This window comes from Sarcophilus harrisii, chromosome 2, assembly GCF_902635505.1.
Source record: "Sarcophilus harrisii chromosome 2, mSarHar1.11, whole genome shotgun sequence".
Taxonomy (NCBI): Eukaryota; Metazoa; Chordata; class Mammalia; order Dasyuromorphia; family Dasyuridae; genus Sarcophilus; species Sarcophilus harrisii.
This window is the reverse complement of record NC_045427.1, coordinates 5,793,982-5,813,780: the sequence shown is the minus strand read 5'-3', so window position 1 is coordinate 5,813,780 and position 19,799 is coordinate 5,793,982. Positions and strand designations below refer to the sequence as shown.

General features: G+C 60.6%; 1 protein-coding gene across 1 annotated transcript in view; it reads right to left on the bottom strand.

Annotated features, from left to right (window-relative positions):
• NBAS (NBAS subunit of NRZ tethering complex) overlaps positions 1-19,799 on the bottom strand; it is a 99,012-nt gene that overhangs the window by 56,640 nt on the left and 22,573 nt on the right. Inside the window, 17 exon segments of the mRNA XM_031949614.1 lie at positions 441-664; positions 2,534-2,636; positions 4,390-4,512; positions 4,637-4,699; positions 5,891-6,024; positions 7,825-7,998; positions 8,268-8,453; positions 9,129-9,282; positions 9,983-10,066; positions 15,260-15,396; positions 15,599-15,703; positions 16,353-16,431; positions 18,283-18,417; positions 18,749-18,900; positions 19,195-19,320; positions 19,553-19,641; positions 19,644-19,788. Coding sequence (XP_031805474.1) covers positions 441-664; positions 2,534-2,636; positions 4,390-4,512; positions 4,637-4,699; positions 5,891-6,024; positions 7,825-7,998; positions 8,268-8,453; positions 9,129-9,282; positions 9,983-10,066; positions 15,260-15,396; positions 15,599-15,703; positions 16,353-16,431; positions 18,283-18,417; positions 18,749-18,900; positions 19,195-19,320; positions 19,553-19,641; positions 19,644-19,788 — 2,213 coding nt within the window.

The following is a 19,799-nucleotide window of genomic DNA, read 5'->3' as shown; positions in this document are numbered from 1 at the left end:
CCAGGGGCACGCCGTGGCCTGGACACTGGGGAGGTCCCAGCCTCTTAAGGAGCTTCCCAGTCTCTAGGCCTCCCCGAGGGCTAAGCTAACATTAGCCCCTTGTTTGCACAAAGGGTAAACAAGGAGCTGTCCAAGGGTGTCCCGTGTAAGCGGGGGCCCCGGCCTGTCCCCGCTCTCTCTGGGGCTCAGGGCTCCTCCCCGACACTGGGAAATGTCCAGGAAAGGGGATTGCAAAGACTCCCTCCATGAGCTGCCCACGGGGCGGCCCATGACAAGACTTGGGTGTCAGAGGGTTTCTGGTGAGCGGGCAGGGGTGGGGGGTCCAGGGGCCTGTTAACATCCACATCCTTAATGCCGCTCAAGGCCCTCCATCCAGCGCTTCAAGGCCCCAAAAAAGACCCATTTTCTAACACAACACAAGCCCTACTTGGAGCCCCTACCTGGCCAAGTCCATGCAGCTGTCGGCAAGGTTGGTGGAGGAGTTGAAGTACTCTCGGCTGGCGGCCAGCACCAGGGCCACGCTCTTCTCGTAGCCGACCCTGAAGGGCACCTTCGCCTTGGGGGGGCTGCTCCCCGGGCCCCCGCCGGCACTGCACTGCATCAGCTGGCCCGCCAAGTGCAATGTGTCCAGGCGACTGGAGCACAGGAGGCTTTCTGTGAAGATCTGAGCAGAAGGGGGGCCGGATTAGGCAGAGGAACGACAAAGAAAACCTCCCAACCCGGACGACGGTTCCCTGAATGCCAGCTTGGAGGGAGGGGGGGACCCTGGCCCCCAGGGGGCCCAAACAAGCCCCATCCCAGCACCAGAACCCCAGCTCTGACTGCGGAGGGTCCCGAGCAGCGGGAAGCCGCCACCGCTCCCACAGCCGGCTCTTTTGCCGGATTATCTCCCACTGGGGGATGAGCTCGGCCCGCCCGATGCCCCTCATCCAGCGCCCACGCCGAGCTGCCTGCTGCAGCTGCTGCCAAAAAGCGTCTGGAGAAAACACAAGTCCCTGAAGGAAGCAGGATTTCATGTGAGAATGACTGTGTTCTGCTCGATGCCAATTAACGGGGAATTAATAAGCAGCAGCCAGACCACCAGGCTGCCCTTTCCCCAAACCCAGAGGGGGCCCTGCCGTGGGCCTGCGGCACATGACGGAGCCAGAGGGGGCCCGAGGGGCGCTCATGGCCACCATGAGCCCCTTCTTCCCATGCAGCCCCCGAATCATCCGGCCTCTGGGAGGATTAAATGGCAGCCTGCCCTGGGACGAGAGGCAGCAGCACTGCCCTGCTGGCTGGGGGGCCTCCATGGTCCCTCAGCTGAGCATCTCTCAGTCCCTGTCCCCGCCCGGGCCCTCGTGCATCCCCCACAGTGGCAGGATGGGAATCCCAGACCCGGAGCTGCCGCCCACTCTGGCTCTTTTACATCACAGCCAAGGAGCCTGAGACCCGGGGGGTTATCGATGTGCCTCCAGCTAAGTTTTAGAGCAGGATCTGAACCCAGAACCGGCGGCTTTCTCCGGTGCCACATCCCACCCACCCTCCAACGTATCCTCCTGAGCTCTGACGGGGACCTCGCCACGAGCACAACTGCCTCATGTCTGAGTCCCTGCCTCCCTCAAGAAAATGGACACAGGGGGACCCGAAGGAAGCCGTGGCAGAGCGTGGTGCGCTTTTCCCTTACCCAGAATCCCACTCTGGGGGGGGGGGGGGGGGGGAATGGCGTTTCAAGCCCTAATTGCACCTCCCAGGGACCACTGTAACAGCTTCTCCAAAATTCTTTTAATATGCTTTCAAATGCCCTCCCAGGAGAAGGAGATTGACGGCCACAAGCAATTAAGCCCAGAAGCCACAATAAAGAGTTTAAGATAATATTAAACTTTTAAAGAGCAAGTTCCCGAGATGGAGGATGCCGGGAAGAAAGTGCCTCCGGGCCCACCCCCAGGGCAGAACAGCAGAGAGGCTTAGCTCCCGCTCACAGCATTTCAGAAACACTGACCACTCTGTCCCAGGCCCGGGGTGCGGGTCCCCCTTCTCCCAAAAGGGGATTTCTAGTCTCCCTTTCAGCGCAAACAGAGCATCCGAGGCCAGCGGGTGCTGGAAACGGGCTCAGGCAGGCGTGGAGAAGCAGCGCCTTTCAGCGGGAGGCGGCCGTCAGCCGTGTGGGCGTGGGCCCGGTGCAACGTCCCCAGCATTGAGAGACGGCCGAGGGCACGGGGTGAGCGGGGACACCCGGGTGAGGGCACGGGGTGAGCGGGGACACCCGGGTGAGGGCGCGGGGCGAGCGGGGACACCTGAGCGAGGGCCCCCAACACGGCTCTGGCTGGCATCTGCCCAGCATCCGCCCGCTGGGAGCGATCACACACACGACTTTGTGGCTGCACAGCCACGGCTTCTGACCAAATGCCAGGAGGCCTGTCCCCCAGCAGGGCCTGAGAGCTTTGGGGGGGGGTCCCTCTGAGAGGCCCCATTTAACGGCCAGCGAGCCCCCCACCTCCCAGACAGAACGCGATGAGGGGGTGGCTCAGTTAAGGGAGAAGAGCATAATGACCTCGTAGCAAGTCTCTGGCTCCAAGCACGTGTAGACCATCCGCTGCATGGCCAGCATGTCCTGCAGCAACATCTTCCAATGGGACTCACTGACCGGGGGCTGCCTGCAAAGACAAGACCCGAGCATTTCTCACTCTCGGCCGATGGGCGCCAGGCCCGCTGCCGTGGTTCCCAGGCAGCCCCCTCCCCGGGTGGAGAAGGACCCGGAACAAAGGGGCACTAAAAGAGGATTGGCTTTTCCAGAGGCCCCAGGACCGGATTGTCAGATGAGAGAGAACCGACTGGGGAGGGTCTGAAAACCGGCCAGTGTCCCACCCCCACCCTCCCGCCCTCCAGCTCCCTTCAGGGCCGCCAGAGGGCACCGGCCGGGATACCCCAGCCCGTGTTTCCCGAGGGGCCAGAGGGGGTGCTCTGCAGGCTGCCCTCCTGACTCCTCTGGCCGCTCCCCCATTCCTGTTCCCCTCCCCAGCGGATCTTCCTCCGCCCCACGGGAAGCAGCCCCCACCTGGGCCGGCCCCTCCCCCAGCTGACTCCTTTCCTATCCTCCTCAGAGACGAGCAGGCGCCCTCTGCAGACTGGCCCCAGCCCTGCGACCAGCCCTCACCTGCCCCCCTCCCCCCAGGCCCCCTAACCCCCGCAGGGCCGGGCCTGTCCCTTCTGTGGGCATTGCCAGGGCCCTGCCAGGGCTGACACACGGTAAGCACAAGGGCCAGCTCACTTCCAGTCCCGGGTCGGATTAGGCACCTGGGGGGAGGGGGGGAGGGAGGGGACTCCTCCACACCCAGAATTCTCTGCTTCCTGATTGGGGGCTCTCAGGAGGCCAGATTGTTCTCTCAGAGGTTTTTTTTATGATGACCAGTCACAGGAGCGGCCATGATGAGCCGGACACTGGCAATTAGCTCATTGATCCTCACCGTCATCCCCACTTTACAGCTAAGGAAACTGAGTCACTGACAAATAAAGTCCCTATTTGTTGAAGCTGGGGAACAGGGGGCTACTTTCAAATGTCTGATTTGGACCATGATAAAAGTCCAAACCTGAATTGCATTTTCTGCAAAGGTTCTAATTCTTCTGACCTGATTTCTCACAAAATCAGGCTGTTTCCTTCGTAACCTGAAAATGAACTTTTGGAGAAGTCCCAGAATCCAGTGCGACCTGGGTCTCTGAGGAGCAGGGAAACAGCAGGAAACAGGGGAAGCCCACGGAAGCCAGTCAGAGTTCGGTGCGTCCCCACCCATCTATAGCCCGGCTCCAGGGGGAGCTGATTCAGTTATAAAGGGAAACTGCTGTAGAACAGCGGCACCGGAATCCTGCCTGGGGTCCCAGCCCCTCCGCCCCAGCCCCGGACACCCCCGGATGCGACACTCCTCTCCCCTCCCTCAGCAGCAGAGGGCCCCCTGACAGCTGTGCCCCAACCAGCCCCATCCCCAGCGTTGGCCTCCGACTCCTCGGGGCCGCTTTGTGGGAGGCGCGTGGGAGGGGCTGGGATCCCCACACCAAGAAAGGGGCCAGCCCCGCCCACAAGGGCTCGCCCTCTGCCATGGGAAGCACCAAGAAGGCAATGGGAGCACAGACACAGGGGGTGAGAACGAGGCAGGCAGGGGAGCACCGAGGGCTTCCGCTAGGACGCCCTGACAGCGGGCTGCAGAAGGCAAGGCCTTCAAGAGAGAAGGGGATTCTGGGAGACTGAGCATGAGGAGGAGGTGCTCCTCCGGGCCAACAAATGCCCTTTGTTTAACCCGGTTCCAACCCTAAGAGGGAGAAGGGCCAACCTGGGACCCTCAAAGGGCCCCGGCCAAGTCTGCCCAGAACGGCCTGTGGAGGCCCGAGGGCCCCGGGGAGGCCCGGCTCACTCACTTGCGCCCAGTGTGCCGGGTCAGCCGGATCATCAGGTTGCGGGCCTCCTCCGCGTGCGCCTGGGTGTTTTTCACAAAGGACACGGGCTTCTGCAGGCCGTGCTTCTCCAGAAGCTCGGACACGCTGAGGATGACACAATGATAGAAGGGTGAAGGGGACTCGGGCCGGGGCGCCCCCATCCAGGCCGCTGCCAGGGAACAGAGACAAGGCCCCGCACGACCCTCTGCAGGTCTGAAGCTTCTCTTACCTGAGGATCCGCTCCAGCTGGTCCACCTTGTCATGCAGAGCGGCCGTCACTGGGCTTTTAGGTCTACAAGAGGCCGGGAGGGATGAGAAGGAAGTCCCGCTTCCTGGTCCTCTGCCTTTGAGAGGACTCAAGAGAGGTTTCCGCTGTCCTTGGTGCTGATCCCCAGACTGGCGAAGACTGCTTCCCTGTGTGCCCTGGGCTGCCCCCAGGCCCCTAAACTTCCTTCTCCGCTCTGCCTGAGCCCCCCCTCCATGGACACTTCCTGATTTCTCCCAGCTGCAAGTCACCCTACCCCTTCCCCCCCCCCCCCCCCCCCGGCCCTGTATTCATTCTGTGCACAATCTGAATATCTGTACGTACACAGGCCCACACGTGGCTTTAAGCTCCATTTGTACACCCGTGTTACTATCTCACACACACGCACACACACACACGCACACACCAGAGCCTAGGAAATGGAAGCTCCCCAAAGCTGGAAATGGCTCCACTTTTCTCTGGGTCTTCCCAGCCCTTTGCATGACTCCCACAGTAGTGAACACTCAAGAATCCTTGTCGATTTAGGAAAAATCCCAAGGGAAGCAGACCCGGAAGCAGACACGGGCCCAGAGGCTCCTTAAGAAGATCCCACCCTGGGCCTCCATAATCGTCCATGAATGACAGAAGGTCTCGAATGAGTCCCTGCGGCCCAAGGACTGAGACCCTGCGGATCCCAAGGAGGTTTCAAGGTCAGTTCCCTGAATGACTTTTCTTGGCCAAAACGTCCCCATTAATTGAGCCTCCCCCAGATGTGGGGGCGACCTGAGAATGATCCCGAGAAAGGCTGACTTAATTCCCGGGCACAGCCAGGATGCCAAGGAGAAGGGGGCAAGAGGCTGGCACTGTGTGGGAGCCGCCACCTGGGGCTCATCTTGGCGGATCCAATAAAACGGCAAAGGGAAGGGCGAGAGGGATCTCAAACGGCAGCGTTGGAACAGATCTCGCAAGTTGTGTGAGGGGGAAACCAAGACCTGCTGGGCTTACTCCAGGCCCTCAGAGGCGCATTCCGGGGCCCTCTCCGCTCTGCCTCTAGCCTCACTAAAATCACCCGCGTGACTCAGGAGGCCGACGCCGGCCCGAGCCCGAGGTTCAAGCTTTCATCACGACAATCCCCAGGGAGCACTCGCATCTGGCTTCAGTGCCCAGCTGACCACGCCCACACGCTCCTGCCCGACAAGCCACGAGCGGAAGGGCCGGCGGCCCCCTGCGGCCCCTTACCCGTATCCTCTCTGAGGAAGGCATTCCAAAATGTCATAGCAACAAGAGAGCTGGTCATCCCGCTCGCAGTTATAGATGCACTCCAGGGCGATCTCCATCAGCTGATCCTGGTCCGGGATGATTTTCTGCTGAAGCTGGGGAAACAAGGCACGCTGGACTCAACCCCAGAGCATCTGTCAATAGATTTACCGTCAGCTCGCCGCCGGGGAAGAGCGCTGTCCAGAGACTCCCGACGAGTGCCATTCATCAGCCATAAAAACCAATCTGTTGATTTTTTTTTTGCTTATAGACTTTTGACGTCTTTAATAATTCTAAATGAAATCTTGTTTTAATTACCGAACCAGTCAGAGAAGCTAATTTCTAACCTCTAAGCTTTGCATCTGCAGAAAACAGACTCTCCAATTTATGACCCACTGAGGATGAATTGGCTCAGGATAAGCAAAAGGCATTAAAATGGCAATTCATTAAAAGCAACGCTTCCAACCCTAAAGCCATCTTTTATGTGATTAAATTAGAAATGTATATATATAGCCTATAATTTCTGAAATTGCAGCAGCATATATTATAAACCTGTTGTTTTTTCAATTATTATTTATAAATCATTCATTTAGATACACAGCCCAGGATGGAAGAATTCAATCTGAAAAGGACTGCAACACAGCTCAAAATGGCACTAAAAGGGGCCTTGCCCAGAGCAGCGTAGGCGCCGAGACCACCCCAGAGGCCGAGAAAAACGGCTGCTTTAGGCCGCTCTCTGTGAAGATGCAAAAGCATCACGGCGGAATCGTGAATCTCGAAGACGTTTTTGACAACTGTTAAATTAAAAAAGCCATATATAAAGCAGCTCTCCGGGTAGATTTACTGTCCATAGCACTGCAGGGGAGCTCTGGAACCCTTTTTCTAAAACCTTTGGCCTAAAGGAAGGGCTGGGAAGCATATTGGGCCCCTCCCAGCTCCCTGGTCCCTTTCTGGGTTTTCCAAAGCCAGCAACAACCACAAAAAGGATGGAGAGAACAAAAGACACGGCCCTGGTTAAAAAGAGAACGTGATGGAGAAAAGAAGGGCAAGTTGCCCTGCAAATCCAACACAGCTTCGTCAGGGCCTGCTGGGTAAGCGCCATGGAGAGGAACGCCCACGTGGAGGAGATCCAGGGCCCAAGGAAGCAGATCGCGAACATCACCCATAAACCCCTTGCAGCACATGGGGTTGGGAAGAAAGAGGCCCCAGAAAGCCTTGACTCTCCCTGCCTGGCCCGAGCACTGAGCTGAGGCCCCAGGGGGTCACACGACCCGGCCCCAGACCCCCACTGGGAAGAGGCAGGAGCAGGTCTCAACCCTCAGCCTCTGTCCCAGCTCTGAGGGTGGGGGGGAGAAGCAGGAGAAAGGGGAGGAGGGAGATCAGGAGGAGGGGAGGAGAAGGACCAAGAGGAAGCAGAGGAGGAAGACTGGGCTGGTCAGAAAGGGGGAGCCAGGAAGGCCAGGGAGCTCTCTGCCCCTACCCCGGGGCAACTGCCAACCCAAGAGCCCGGCCCGGCTGCCCCCTAGGACACTCTGTCCCACTAGGACAGAGGCAGCTTGCTCGTGCCTGCACTGCCAGGGCTTAGCACACAGTAAGGGCTTAATAATTGCGCCTCCCTTCCACGGGCACAGACCATATGGAGCTCGGATGGGATCAGGGAGGCTGGCAAAGCTGTGGAGGCTGCCGGCACCTGCTCCGATGCCCCAAGGGCTCTGGCCTGGGCTCAGAAGGGGACAGGAGAATTACCAGGAAGCCGCTGCCCGGCCAGGGGAGAGACGTGCGCCCCGTGAGGGCTCAGCTGTGTGGGCAAGGCGCGCCGCCCCTGCCCTTGGCCCGGGGACACCTGGGAGAGGTTTCCCAGGAAAAAGAGGCTCTGACACCCCGGGAGGGCCCCTCCCCAGGAGCCAGCTACTCACATCCGGTTTGGAATGCTGGAATATCTTCAGGGCCGGCCGAAGGTCCCCCTGGGCCATGGCCACCAAGTAGTCCTTGAGCAGCTGGCTGGCCGCGCCCGGGGACTGCTTCTCGAACCGATGGAGGAGGGGGACCATCCACTGGTAGGCGTTGGTCACGAACTTCTCCTCCGAAGACTGCGAGCACAAGGGGACGGCACCGATGAGGGTGGCCGCCTGTGGGGCTGCCGGCCGGCCTGGACGCTCTACACCGGCCCCTCCCCCCGGGCATCTCTGGGAACCCCCCCAGGAGTCGCTGCCAGAGCAGCCCCAGTGCACAGTCACAGCTCTGGCCTCCCACTACCCAGGGGGCTGCCATGGAAACCGAGGAGGGGACTGCCCTGGCTGGATGGGAACTGCAGAGGCGGGGAGGGGGATTGGGGGCATGGGGGAGGGGGGAGACCTACGCTGTCCATCAAGAGCCGTAGCTGGTCAATGGCCTTCATCTGCTGGAGGTCCCTCAAGGTCAAGGTGAGGTCGCAGCCCGCCTCATACACCAGGGTCTCCAGGGTCACCAGGTCGTCGCAGAGCCGCAGGAGACCAGGAACATTCCTCTCCATCCCGAGGCGGATGAGGGACAGGGCGCAGTCCACCTGAGAACAGAGAGGGAGGAGTCAGCACGGGAGCAGGGCCTTCCCCACCAATCCCGTTTGCTCCCCCACCTGCTGACAGATTACCAAAGGGGCCAATCAGGGCAAACCCACCAGGGAGCCCCCCCAGGCCCGAGCAAACTCTGGGCGCCCAAGGGAGTGACCAGATTGGGCACCTCCCCGCCAGCTCCACCCGGGGCTGACCATGCGCTTTCTGCGCCGACCAAAAGAACCTGGCCAGAGACACCAAGGGAAGAGACGTCCCTGGGGAGGGAAGCGAGCTTCGGCCCAGCCACAGCCTCCAAGGGCAGGGAGAAAACCCCATCCTGCCCCCGGAGCAAGAGCCCGCCCGAGGCTGGGGAGGACTCCCAGGCGCTGGAGCCAGACCCGCGTGCACTTGGGGGGCCCCCACACCCCAAAGCAGACGGGCTCCCGGCCGCTCAGACTGCCCGGCCCGCCCCACGGATCGTGCTGCACACCCGGGGCCCAGAGCCAGCGCCTCCCTCCGGCCAGGGCCACCCCGTCTGTACTGAGCCCTGAAGGCAGAGAAGGTGCTTCCCGGAAGCATTGGACTCGAGCCCCTGCAGCCCCATAAGAGTGTCTGTTACAGGAGGCCCCAGAGGCACCTGGGAAGCCCCCGGGGCAGGAGGGGCCGATAAGGAGCCCGGGGGCACTTACCTGGCGGGCATAGAGCTCGATCTCCTGGCCCCGGGCGCAGTACCAGTCGGTGACCAGCTCTATGGAGGGGCGGGCGGTGCGGTACCTCAGCAGCTCGGGCTGCGCCTCGTACAGGAAGCCCCCCTCGTCAGGGGGGCTTGGCTCCACCACCGTCCTGGAAAGCAAGAGGGCGCGTGGGAGGCAGGGGCCGGCCGCAAAGCACCATGGCCAGCCTCCATGGGCCCCGGACTCCCATGTCTCCACAATGGGCCCCATGCTGCCTCCGTGGACCCTGGACTCCCTGTCTCTACAAGGGACCTGTGCTGTCTCTGTAGCCCCCAGACTCCCCATCTCTACAATGGACCCCATGCTGCCTCCACAGGCCCCAGACTCCCTGTTGTTCCCCTGCTGCTCTGACTCAAGAGAAGGGCAGCCGGGGAGCAGGAACTCCCGGAAGGCCTGGACGCCAGGACGACGCTCCCCAGGGCCACAGCGGGGAACACTGGGCGGCGGGGCCCACGATCCTACAGACCCTCGAGGGGCGAATGGGCAAAGGCAAAGCCCTCCTGGGATGTTCTGGGAGGCTCGGGAGGCAGAAAACGCTCGTGGAGGTTCATGATGGGGAGACCCAGAGGGCCAAAGGCCCCCGACAGCCTAATGCCGGACCCGAGAGCCATGGGAAGCTTCCAGGGAAGGGGGGGAGGGGGGGGGGGGGGGGGGGGGGGGGGGGGGGGGAGGGGGGGGGGGGGGGGGGGGGCCCTGGCTGGCACGAGCTTCCGACCAGTGAGTCAGGACCGAGCCCGAGTCTGGGGGCCCCAAGAAGGGGCCTGAGCCAGGAATGAGGCCCCACCACCACCACCCGGCCATGGACCTACCTGCACTGCGGCTCCTCGCACCAATCCTTCTCCCGGTGTTTCTGTTCGTGCCATGGGACAATGGCCAAGGAACCAGCAACAAAGCTTCAGGACAAATGTTGAGAGGGAAGAAATTAGGGTCTGAGAAGCGTTTGAGCGCCTGGTTTTGGTAGCCACGGGAGGAAACTTTAACAGTCGTAATCACATAAAATCCCCGATCGCCCCAAGATCTGCAGGAACCCTGACACGCATCCGCCCACTTTATTCTCCCAAGAGCCCGGAGGGGTGAGGGCGAGCCTGACGGAGGAGGAAACATGGCGCAGGTCACCCAGCCGGCCCAGGATTTTGGCCCAGTCTGCCAGACTCGGAGCCCTGGGGTTTGCAGACAGAGAGGAGACAGTCCTGGGGCAGCCCAAAGTGGGAGCACAGTGAGCTCCAAGGGGGATGAGTCACCTTGAAGAAGGCCCGGGAGACTGAGCGGGTCTGGGGGCAGCCAAAGGGCGCAAAACGCAGGCCGGGCGGGGGTAACAAGCACTGGACAAGCAGGAAGGCACCGGTGGGGACGGGCTTCCCGCCCCAAATACCCATCTGAACGTGCCCTAGGGGTGCTAGGGAGCCAGTGGAGGCAGAGGAGGGGTGCTGAAAGACCAGGGGAGGGCAGAGGCCTTAGCAGAGCCACGCACCTTGGGAAGATCCGCAACAGAGACCCCCCGACAGCCGAGACCCCCCCGACAGCCCTCCCACCCCCATCAGGCACCCAAATCCTGCCCGATGGCTGACAGCTTCATCCCTCCTCAGCCTCCGGCTGTCACTCGATCGCCCTCTTCCCCAGGACCTCCCTTCTCCCGAGTCTCTCAGGCCGCCTCTTCCCAGCCGACCACGTCTCCCCTTCCCTGGGGATCTCCAAGGCGACGTGCCCACAGTCCCTTCCCTACAACCGTCGGGACCCAGCAGGCCTGTGATCTGGGCCCCATCTTCCCCAGGCGCCATCCTGGCCAGGAGCCCCCTTCCCAGGGCAGCATCTCTCGGGCGCTTCTCTCCCCGCCTCGGCTCCGCCTCGGGCTTGGCTTGGCTCAGGGCCCTCCCCACCTTCTCTTCAGCCACCACACTTGGGTCAGCCCGTCCCTGCCCTCTCAGCAGAGGCTCCGTCCCCATTATGAGCGAGGGCCAGACTCTGCTTGGCACTCGATGCCCTTTGTGGCCCGGCTACCTTGTGTTCTCTCCCAAATTCCTTCTCTGGGAACTGAAGGCATCGGAGAAGTCTCAGGATCGCTTCCAAAGCCAAGCTCTGGGATCCCAAGATTACTTTGAAAGGGAAGATCAGACAAGATGGCTGCGAGAAAAGCTGCTCCCAAAGGGCACGATGGCTCCAACACCAGCATCTTCCATCCTTCTCACCCCGTCGTCTGTGTGGTCCCCGCCTTTGTCTGTGTCACCACTGCTGCTCGGACAACCGGTCTGGGGTCAGACAAGCCCCACTGGTGTTAGAGAAGCCACGTGGGCTTCAGAGGTGTCACATGACCCGCCAGGAGCCATCCCGCCATTCACGGCCTCCGCCAAAGGAAGCTGTCACTGCAGATGAGGGGAGACCGACGGCCGGGCTTGGCGGCCCTCAAGATGGGCCGCTTCTCGTTGGCACGGGCTGGGCCCCGGGGAGGGACAGTGGGCCTGGAGGAGCAGGCGCTCCACCATGCCGGCTGCCGGACCTTCTGTGGGCACACTGGCCTCCCAGGGTCCAGTCGGAGGCGCTCCTGCTATGGCCGCCGGAGGTCAGTGACAGCGACTCACAGAATCCGTGCACGTGAGAGAGGCTCCAGGCAGCATCAGCAGCCACAGATCATTCGAGGCATGACCCGGAAGGCACCCGCAGGATGGCAACGGTCACAGCCGCAGGCACTGCCCGGCAGCTTCTCTGGGGCCACGAGGGCTCCAGGAGACCCAGTCAGGACCAGCGGTGCCTCGCCCCAGCCCGACACAGCAGGACGCTGGGCTGCTCCATCTAACACAGAAGTGTTTGATCAACCCAGTTATTGGGAGGAATATTAAGGTCACGCTCCAGCGGCAAGGAGGACACCAAGTGGGCAGGAGCTCCGAGAACAAAGCGCATCCTCACCTGGGATGCTCCGTTTGTGGCAGACGACCCCCTGAGGTTCTAGGCTGTGATTACGGAGTGATGCGAACGTGGGGCTGCTTGGTTTTAGTTTTTTCGTTTTTTTCCCTCTACCCCAAAAAGGGTCATCGAATTCACGCTGTATTTAATGTCAGCATAAAAAACCCGCTATGTGGGAAAACGGAGTCCTTGGGCTAACTGACTAAGAGTTTCTTCTGCTTAATGGGAGCATCCTTCCCGTCAGAGCCGCCTCGTGATTGCTGCATCCCTCACAGCTCCCAACGTGAGGAACAGGACAGGAGGTAGCAAAGCCAGCGGGTCCCAGGCGGCAAATCTGGAGCCCCCAAAAACAAAGAGGAAGCACAGGGCTGGGTCGCAAGCATCGGAGCTTGGCCAAGTTGCCCCGAGTCAGAGAATCAGATCGGTGGGTTCTTTGACCCACTGAAATGCAACGCTCCAAGAAAGGCTGAGGTTCCCAAAACAGAGAGCTCGACACGAATCACACACACTCTTACACACTCTCACACACACCCACACACACAGTCACACACAATCACACACACACACTCTCACACAGACATATAACACACTCACTCGCACACACAGAGACACACACAATCTCACACACACACTCTCACACCCTTAGACACACACACAGGCTCCCAATGATAAACAGCTCAGGCAGACCGAGAACTCGCCAGTGATCTAACAGGAAATGAAAAGTCATCCAGTGTGGGGAAAGGAAGCCGGGGGGATCTCAGGGGGTTCCCATCAAACAAAAGAACAGCCAAGATTCGGTGGGAGGTGGGCCCACAGAGGGCCAGAAGCTGACCGCGCAGCCTCAGCCTGAGGAGAAGGGTCAGGAGCCATCGTGGTGAGCGAGTGGGAGTGGCAGGGATGGGCCCACACCCTTGGGGTAGCGAGGAGGGCCCCTCTTCCATCCTGAGGCTTTACTGCCCCAGCCAGAGGCCAGGAAAGGCCCAGAGGCTGGGAAAAGCTCAGAGGGCTCTCCTTGAGAGGCCAGTGGGGGACTGGTCAGGATGGGCTTGCTCCGCACCCAGTGACGCTAAGACTTGGTCCTCATTCTGCAGAACAAATTTCAACAAGAAACGCCGGCAGCCAGTGGAGAGCCCTCTTCTGGGACGGCGCTAAGGGAGGCACTGAGTGAGACCCGCCGATGGGACCCCAAACCCAGCCAGGGAGCGCACACGTGAATCCCGGAGTTTTCCCGCTCCGCGCTGACGCTGAGGAGCGGCTCTCGGCCCCTCCCCGGAGCGAATGATGACGAGGCCCTTGTCTGACATTATTCTGTGGCTGCTGGACCTTGACAAATCCCCCTTAGCCCATCAATTAAACACGGCAAACCCATCCCGGCCCACGTGAGGGCAGGATCCTTGACGTTTGGATCCAGCAGCAAGGAGGGCACAAACTCCCCGGAAGCCGCCTTGGCTAAAGCAAACATAACTAACCACGGAACAGACAATCCTTTTAGTGAACAGGATGCTGGACGCAAGTCAGGAGTGCAAGTCCTGCCCAACACTCACTCTCCCTTAAAACCTCAGCTGCCACATGTCTAACATAAGAAAAATAACCTCTGCGACATCTTCCCAAGGGCTGCTGGGAGGTCTAAGAGAGCAGATCGAGGGCTGGGGAAGTGCTCTGAAATTCATGACGTCTGAAATAAGGTGAAGAAAAAGGCATTGAAGGAGGGCAGCCAAGGCAGCCGGGCCTGGAGGGCAGAAGGGACCTCAGGGGGCATCTGCGCCCACCAGTGATTCCTCCCCCTCACCTAAAGAGGTCAAAGTGGCAGCTCCCCCGGCCCTAAAACCAGTCCCTCTCATCCCCGGCCCCTCTCAGACTCCGCCCCACTCAGAGTCCAGCCCTCTCAGAGTCCGGCTCACCAAGGCGACGCAGCCTCCACAACCAGAGGCCAAACACCAGGGGCCTGCTTGCAAACTGAACGCAGGGTGGGGAGCGGCGGGCCCCCATGAACCTCCCTTTTTATCTCTGGATCGTCTCCTGCCTCAGGGCAGCCCGGGAGGCGGCTCTCAGGAGGGCCGCACTGGGAGACCCCGGCCCAGAACCAAGCCGGAGGCTGCCAAAGGCACAGAGCAGGAGCCCCCACAAGCCCCCGTAGATGGGCCAGAAAGCCCGTTCTCCTATTGCTGCTCTGCAGAGCCCGGAGCTCACTGTACCAAGCGAGACCTGGCCCCGCCCGAGCCAGGAGCTACCCCGAGACTGCGCCTGCAGGACAGGGAGGAATTTTTCCCTAACATAGGGTGCCTTGTTACAGAAACAGCGTGGAGGCCGTTGGTATCAGCAGCGGGGGGAGAGTGGGGAGGGGGGGCCGGGGGGCACAGTCCGAGCCGCTCTGGATGTTAATTGAATACGATGCCAGCAAGGGATTCCTGGGTATTATGGAGGCGTATTTCCATAGTAATGAAGTCTTGGCTACAAAGAGAGAGCCAAGAAATCCCAGGGAAAATGTCCCAGAGGCCGCTCAGCCACTGGAGGGCCCTTCCAGCCTGCTCAGAGCAAAGGTTCCCAACATGCTGCCCCCTAATCTTCACATCGGAGGGCCGAGCGCCTGGGCCCGCTGGAGGGCGCATGGGGGGAGGCCCAGGCGCAAGAACGCAACAGAAAGCTCAGCATGGAGGCCGGGTCAGCGGCTCCCTCGGCGACTGTCCCCGGGCTGGGCCCGGTCAGACCAAGGCAGAGGGAGCGATTGTGGGACAGGGCTTCTGGGAGCTCACCGGGTCTCTTCTGGCTGGGCTCGCTCTGCCCAGAGGCTCTCACTGGACCGCTCGGGCTCAGAATCCCCCATCATCCCAGTCCTGACCTGTGCCTGGCTCCCGGGCTCCCATCCTACATGGGCTGGATGGCCCAGCCACCACAGGGGTCCGCACTGCTCTGACCCATGACCTCACCATGGAGGGCTCCTTGTGGGACGAGGCTCTCCGTGCAGATCGGCACCCACCTGCCCCTAACACACCCCAGGCCGGCAGTGAGCAGGAGAGTGACCCCGTGCTGGCCCCTCTCCCGGCTTCTCACTCTGCCGTGTCCCTGATTCATCCAGTCACTGAGCAGGGGATGCGGCCAGTCCCCCCGCCCATCCCGGGCAGGGCTCTCAGGGCGGTGCACCACTAAAAGCCCTGCCCCCCCCAAAGCTCCGGTCCCAAGGTCCTCACCAGGCTTCAGGCAGCAGGGCCGCGTACTCATGCGGAGAGGTGGTCTCCGGGAAGTTGGAGAGCATGGCCAGGCGGTGCGCCAGCAGCTCGGCCCCGTGGTAGGTGAAGAGGATGCCCAGCGCCGGGACATTGCTCTCCTGTACCAAGAGTCAGGGTCAAGCACTGGCCGGGGAGGGGAGGGGTGGAAGTCAAGGAGGGAGGAGGGAGCCCCGAGGCCCCGAGGGCCCCAAGAATGTGCGCCTGCCCCCCCTGCCCCTCGGGGTGTGCTGAGCTGCCCCCCCAGCTCTCCTCAGGCGCCATGTTCCCATAAGCCCTGCGGGGAGCCCCACAACAAGGTACCCGGGCATAGGTTCTCGCGGAGAGGACAATGTTCTGGTTTCGGAACCTCTTGAAGAACTCGGCGTCGTAGCTGGGCTCGGCCGCCTGGGCCACCGCCAGGATTTCCTGAGGGAACAGAGAGCTCATGAGCCCGCGATGGGAAAGGGCCATAACCGAGGTCGGCGGCCGCTCATGCACCCAATGCGGGGCCCCAGAGACTGTGGGGCAGAAGCCGTCCTCGTCACCGCAGTGAGAGGCAGGGACAGCGCCCGGGGCCCTCCAGGTGGGCAGCTGGGGCTTCAGTCCAGAGAGGGGCCCCTGAGTCACAGAACAAATAACAGGGCGGCTGCTTGCCAGGCCCGGAGGCCGGACCCCCACGAGGGCTGCCAGGAGACCCGCCTGGACCGGAGGTAGGGGGGAACAAGCTGCCCCGGACTGGCAGGGAGGCCCCAGAGCCGGCAGACCCCCCAGGCAGCCCCCGGTGACAGGACCCCATCAACTCTTCCCAAGGCCAGCGGCCCGGCCAACCCAGAACTGTGACGCCAGGAGGAGGCCGCAGAGGCCATCGGCTCCCTTCCTCCCGTTTTAGACGAGGAAACTGGGTCCCCCAGAATCACTGGGGCAGGTCTGCGGGTGGCGGGGGGACCAAGAAGGGACAGAAGGGAGCAGCCGCACGAGGGCGGGGATCCCGAGCAGGAGAGCGGCTCCCAGAGGCCCCCGGCCCCCGGCGAGGCCCACGGTGACCCTGCCGGGGCCCGACGCCGCGGGGTCTCACCTCGTACGTGGCCAGCCGGTCCAGGTAGGTCAGCAACTTCAGGCGGCAGCGGCACAGCTCCTTCTGCTCCAGCGTTAACCTGCGGCCGAGGGACAGGTCAGGGCCTCCGTGGACAGGAGCAGGGGGAAGGGCCAGGGGAGGGGGATGGACTGGGGGAGTGGGTGGAGGATGGGGGAGGGCCGGGGAGGGGCGGGGAAGGGGCCGGGGAGGGTCCTTGGGTGCGGGTCTTCACTTAACCAGGGCAGAGCCCCGCAGGAACAAGCCTCAGGAGGAAACGATCTCCTTCCCAGGGGTGACAAGGAATCGCTGCCCTGAGGGGGAGGGAGACACCTGCCTCCGGACTCCACCCCCCACTGAGCCCCGGTCCCCTCCTACAGCCCCCCACTCTGGAGAAGCTTCCGGCCTCCTTCAGCGGGCTCCTGGACTTGGCTCAGCAGGGCCCGAGGGACTGGGCAGCCTGACCCCGGCTCAGAACAGAGGGAAAGACCAAAGCAGAACTAGAGATCATTACTGATCACAAAATAGAAAATTTCGATTATACCAAACTGAAAAGTTTTTGTACAAACAAAACTAATGCAGACAAGATTAGAAGGGAAGCAATAAACTGGGAAAATATTTTTACAGTCAAAGGTTCTGATAAAGGCCTCTATTTCCAAAATATATAGAGAATTAACTCTAATTTATAAAAATCAAGCCATTCTCCAATTGAAAAATGGTCAAAGGATATGAACAGACAATTCTCAGATGAAGAAATTGAAACTATTTCTAGTCATATGAAAAGATGCTCCAAGTCATTATTAATCAGAGAAATGCAAATTAAGACAACTCTAAGATACCACTACACACCTGTCGATTGGCTAAGATGACAGGAAAAATAATGATGATTGTTGGAGGGGATGCGGGAAAACTGGGACATTGATTCATTGTTGGTGGAGTTGTGAATCTAATCCAACCATTTTGAGAGTAGTTTGAACTATGCTCAAAAAGTTATCAAACTGTGATACCCTTTGATCCAGCAGTGTTACTTACTGGGATTATATCCCAAAGAGATTATAAAGAAGGAAAGGGACCTGTATGTGCACTAATGTTTGTGGCAGCCCTTTTTGTAGTGGCTAGAAACTGAAACTGAATGGATGTCCATCAGTTGAGAATGGCTGAATAAATTGTGGTATATGAAAATTATGGAATATTACTGTTCTGTAAGAAATGACCAACAGGATGATTTCTCAGAAAGGCCTGGAGAGACTTACACTAACTGATGCTGGAGGAAATGAGCAGGACCAGGAGATCATTATATACTTCAACAACAATACTAGATGATGACCAGTTCTGATGGATCAGGGCATCCTCAGCAACGAGATCAACCAAATCATTTCTAATGGAGCAGGAATGAACTGAACTAGCTATACCCAGAAAAGAACTCTGGGAGATGACTAAAACCATTACATTGAATTCTAATCCCTATATTTATGCACACCTGCATTTTTATTTCCTTCATAAGCTAATTGTACAATAATTCAGAGTCTGATTCTTTTTGTACAGCAAAATAACGTTTTGGTCATGTATACTTATTGTGTATCTAAGTTATATTTTAATATATTTAACATCTACTGGTCATCCTGCCATCTAGGGGAGGGGGTGGGTAAGAGGTGAAAAATTGGAACAAGAGGTTTGGCAATTGTTAATGATGTAAAGTTACCCATGTATAAATCCTGTAAATAAAAGGCTATTAAATTAAAAAAAAAAAAAAAAAAAAAAAAAAAGAACAGAGGGAAAGGGGCCCCTGGGTCCCCCCGCAGGTTTCCATGGTCGCCCAATGACTGGACAACGCCGGACCCTCAGTCTGGGCCACGAGGAGGACACGGGGACGGAGCCCCAGGGGGCCCAGGAGGGAGGGGCCCAGGGCCCGGCGCCAGCGCATGTGACTTACTCCGCGAAGTTCACCAGCCGGAGGAGCTCCGGGCGCCCGGGCACTCTGCCCTCCGCGTTCTCAGCCTCTCCCGCAGGCGACAGCAGGTCTGCATAAGGCACCTCGGCCATGTCGGCCTCCCCCGGCAGGATAAACCTAGGGGGAGGAGGGACCTCAAAGCGGGGCTGATCCCCGAGACCCTCCCCCCGCACGGACCCACTGACTCTGCCTCCGGAGCAGCCCTGCTCTGGCAGCCCCTGGGGGCCCTGGGGTCTCCCACCTCTCCCGGAGGGCCCTGACCCTCCTTGTATGTAAAGTGGGGAAAGGGGCCTCAAAGGCCCATCCCGGGGCTGCGGGCACAGCGGCGCAGACGGGGAAAGGCGGCCCCACATCATTAGCTGCCACAGACCCTGAGGAGCCCGGCTGAGGGAGAAGCCCCCACAGGCACCTGAGGAGCCTGGCTGAGGGGAAAGCCCCCGGCCCCCACCTGCCGTCGTCCTCGCCCCTGCCGATGGCCAGAAGAGCCTCGAGGTCGGTGCCCTTCAGGCCGTACTGCAGCAGCTCCTTGGCGGCCTCCACATTCTCGGGGACTCTCTCCAGGCACTCGTGGAGAACCCAGGCCCGCTTCTTGATCTTGCTCTGGGAGCCAAGCAGAGACGCGGGTGACAAGAGGCCGGGAGTCCCCAGCCCACGGGAGCAGCCCCTCCCTCTGCCGGCCGGGGCCTCAGACACACGTCCTCCAGGACAGGTCACTGGTGGGCCCAAAACCAGGCACGAGCCAAACGGAGAAAGCGCCAAGACGGAGTGCGCTGCTTCCTCCCCCACAGGCGAGGGCAGAAAAGGGCGGCTCCTCAGGTGCCAGGTGTGCGGGCACACACACGGGCACACGCTCTCCCTGCCCCCCACTAGCTGTCGCCAGCCCCGCCCCCTCACCAAGTAGTTCTGAATGGAGGCCACGTTGACGCTGGACTTCCGCCACTGCCGCTGGTAGACCAGGTCCGTGTCCAGCCCGTAGGCCTGCGCCAGAGACAAGGCCTCCGCATACTCTTCGTTTTCGATCTTAAACGAGAAGCACCCGCGTCAGTGACCCGCGCCCGTGCCCAGGGCCTGCCTTCCCCTGTGCCCCCTGCAGCACAGCATTCAGTGCCCCACGGCCGCAGCGGGAGGCGGGCAGACGCAGCCAGACAAAGGAGCCCCCGGGCCTTAGAGGGCACCTAGGGCTCCCTCTGTGCCCCCCCGGCCATGCCCAAGGGCCCCCCCAGCCCAGATCCCACCAGGCCCTGGCGCCCACCTTGCGCTGGTAGAGCTCCTCAGGCGTGGTGGACCGCAAGCTGACCAGGCGGTAGCTCTTGGGTGAGGACGCAGGCTTCGCGGGAGCGGCTCCATCTCCGTCACGAAGTGGGGCCCCTGCAGGTGGCGGTGCGCGCCCAGGCGGCTGTCCTCCGAGTCCGAGTCCCCATCGGCCTCCTCGCTCTCCCCCGGTCGGGCCTCCAGGCGGGGTCTCTTGGCGGCCAGCCGGACCTCACACTGCGGGAAGG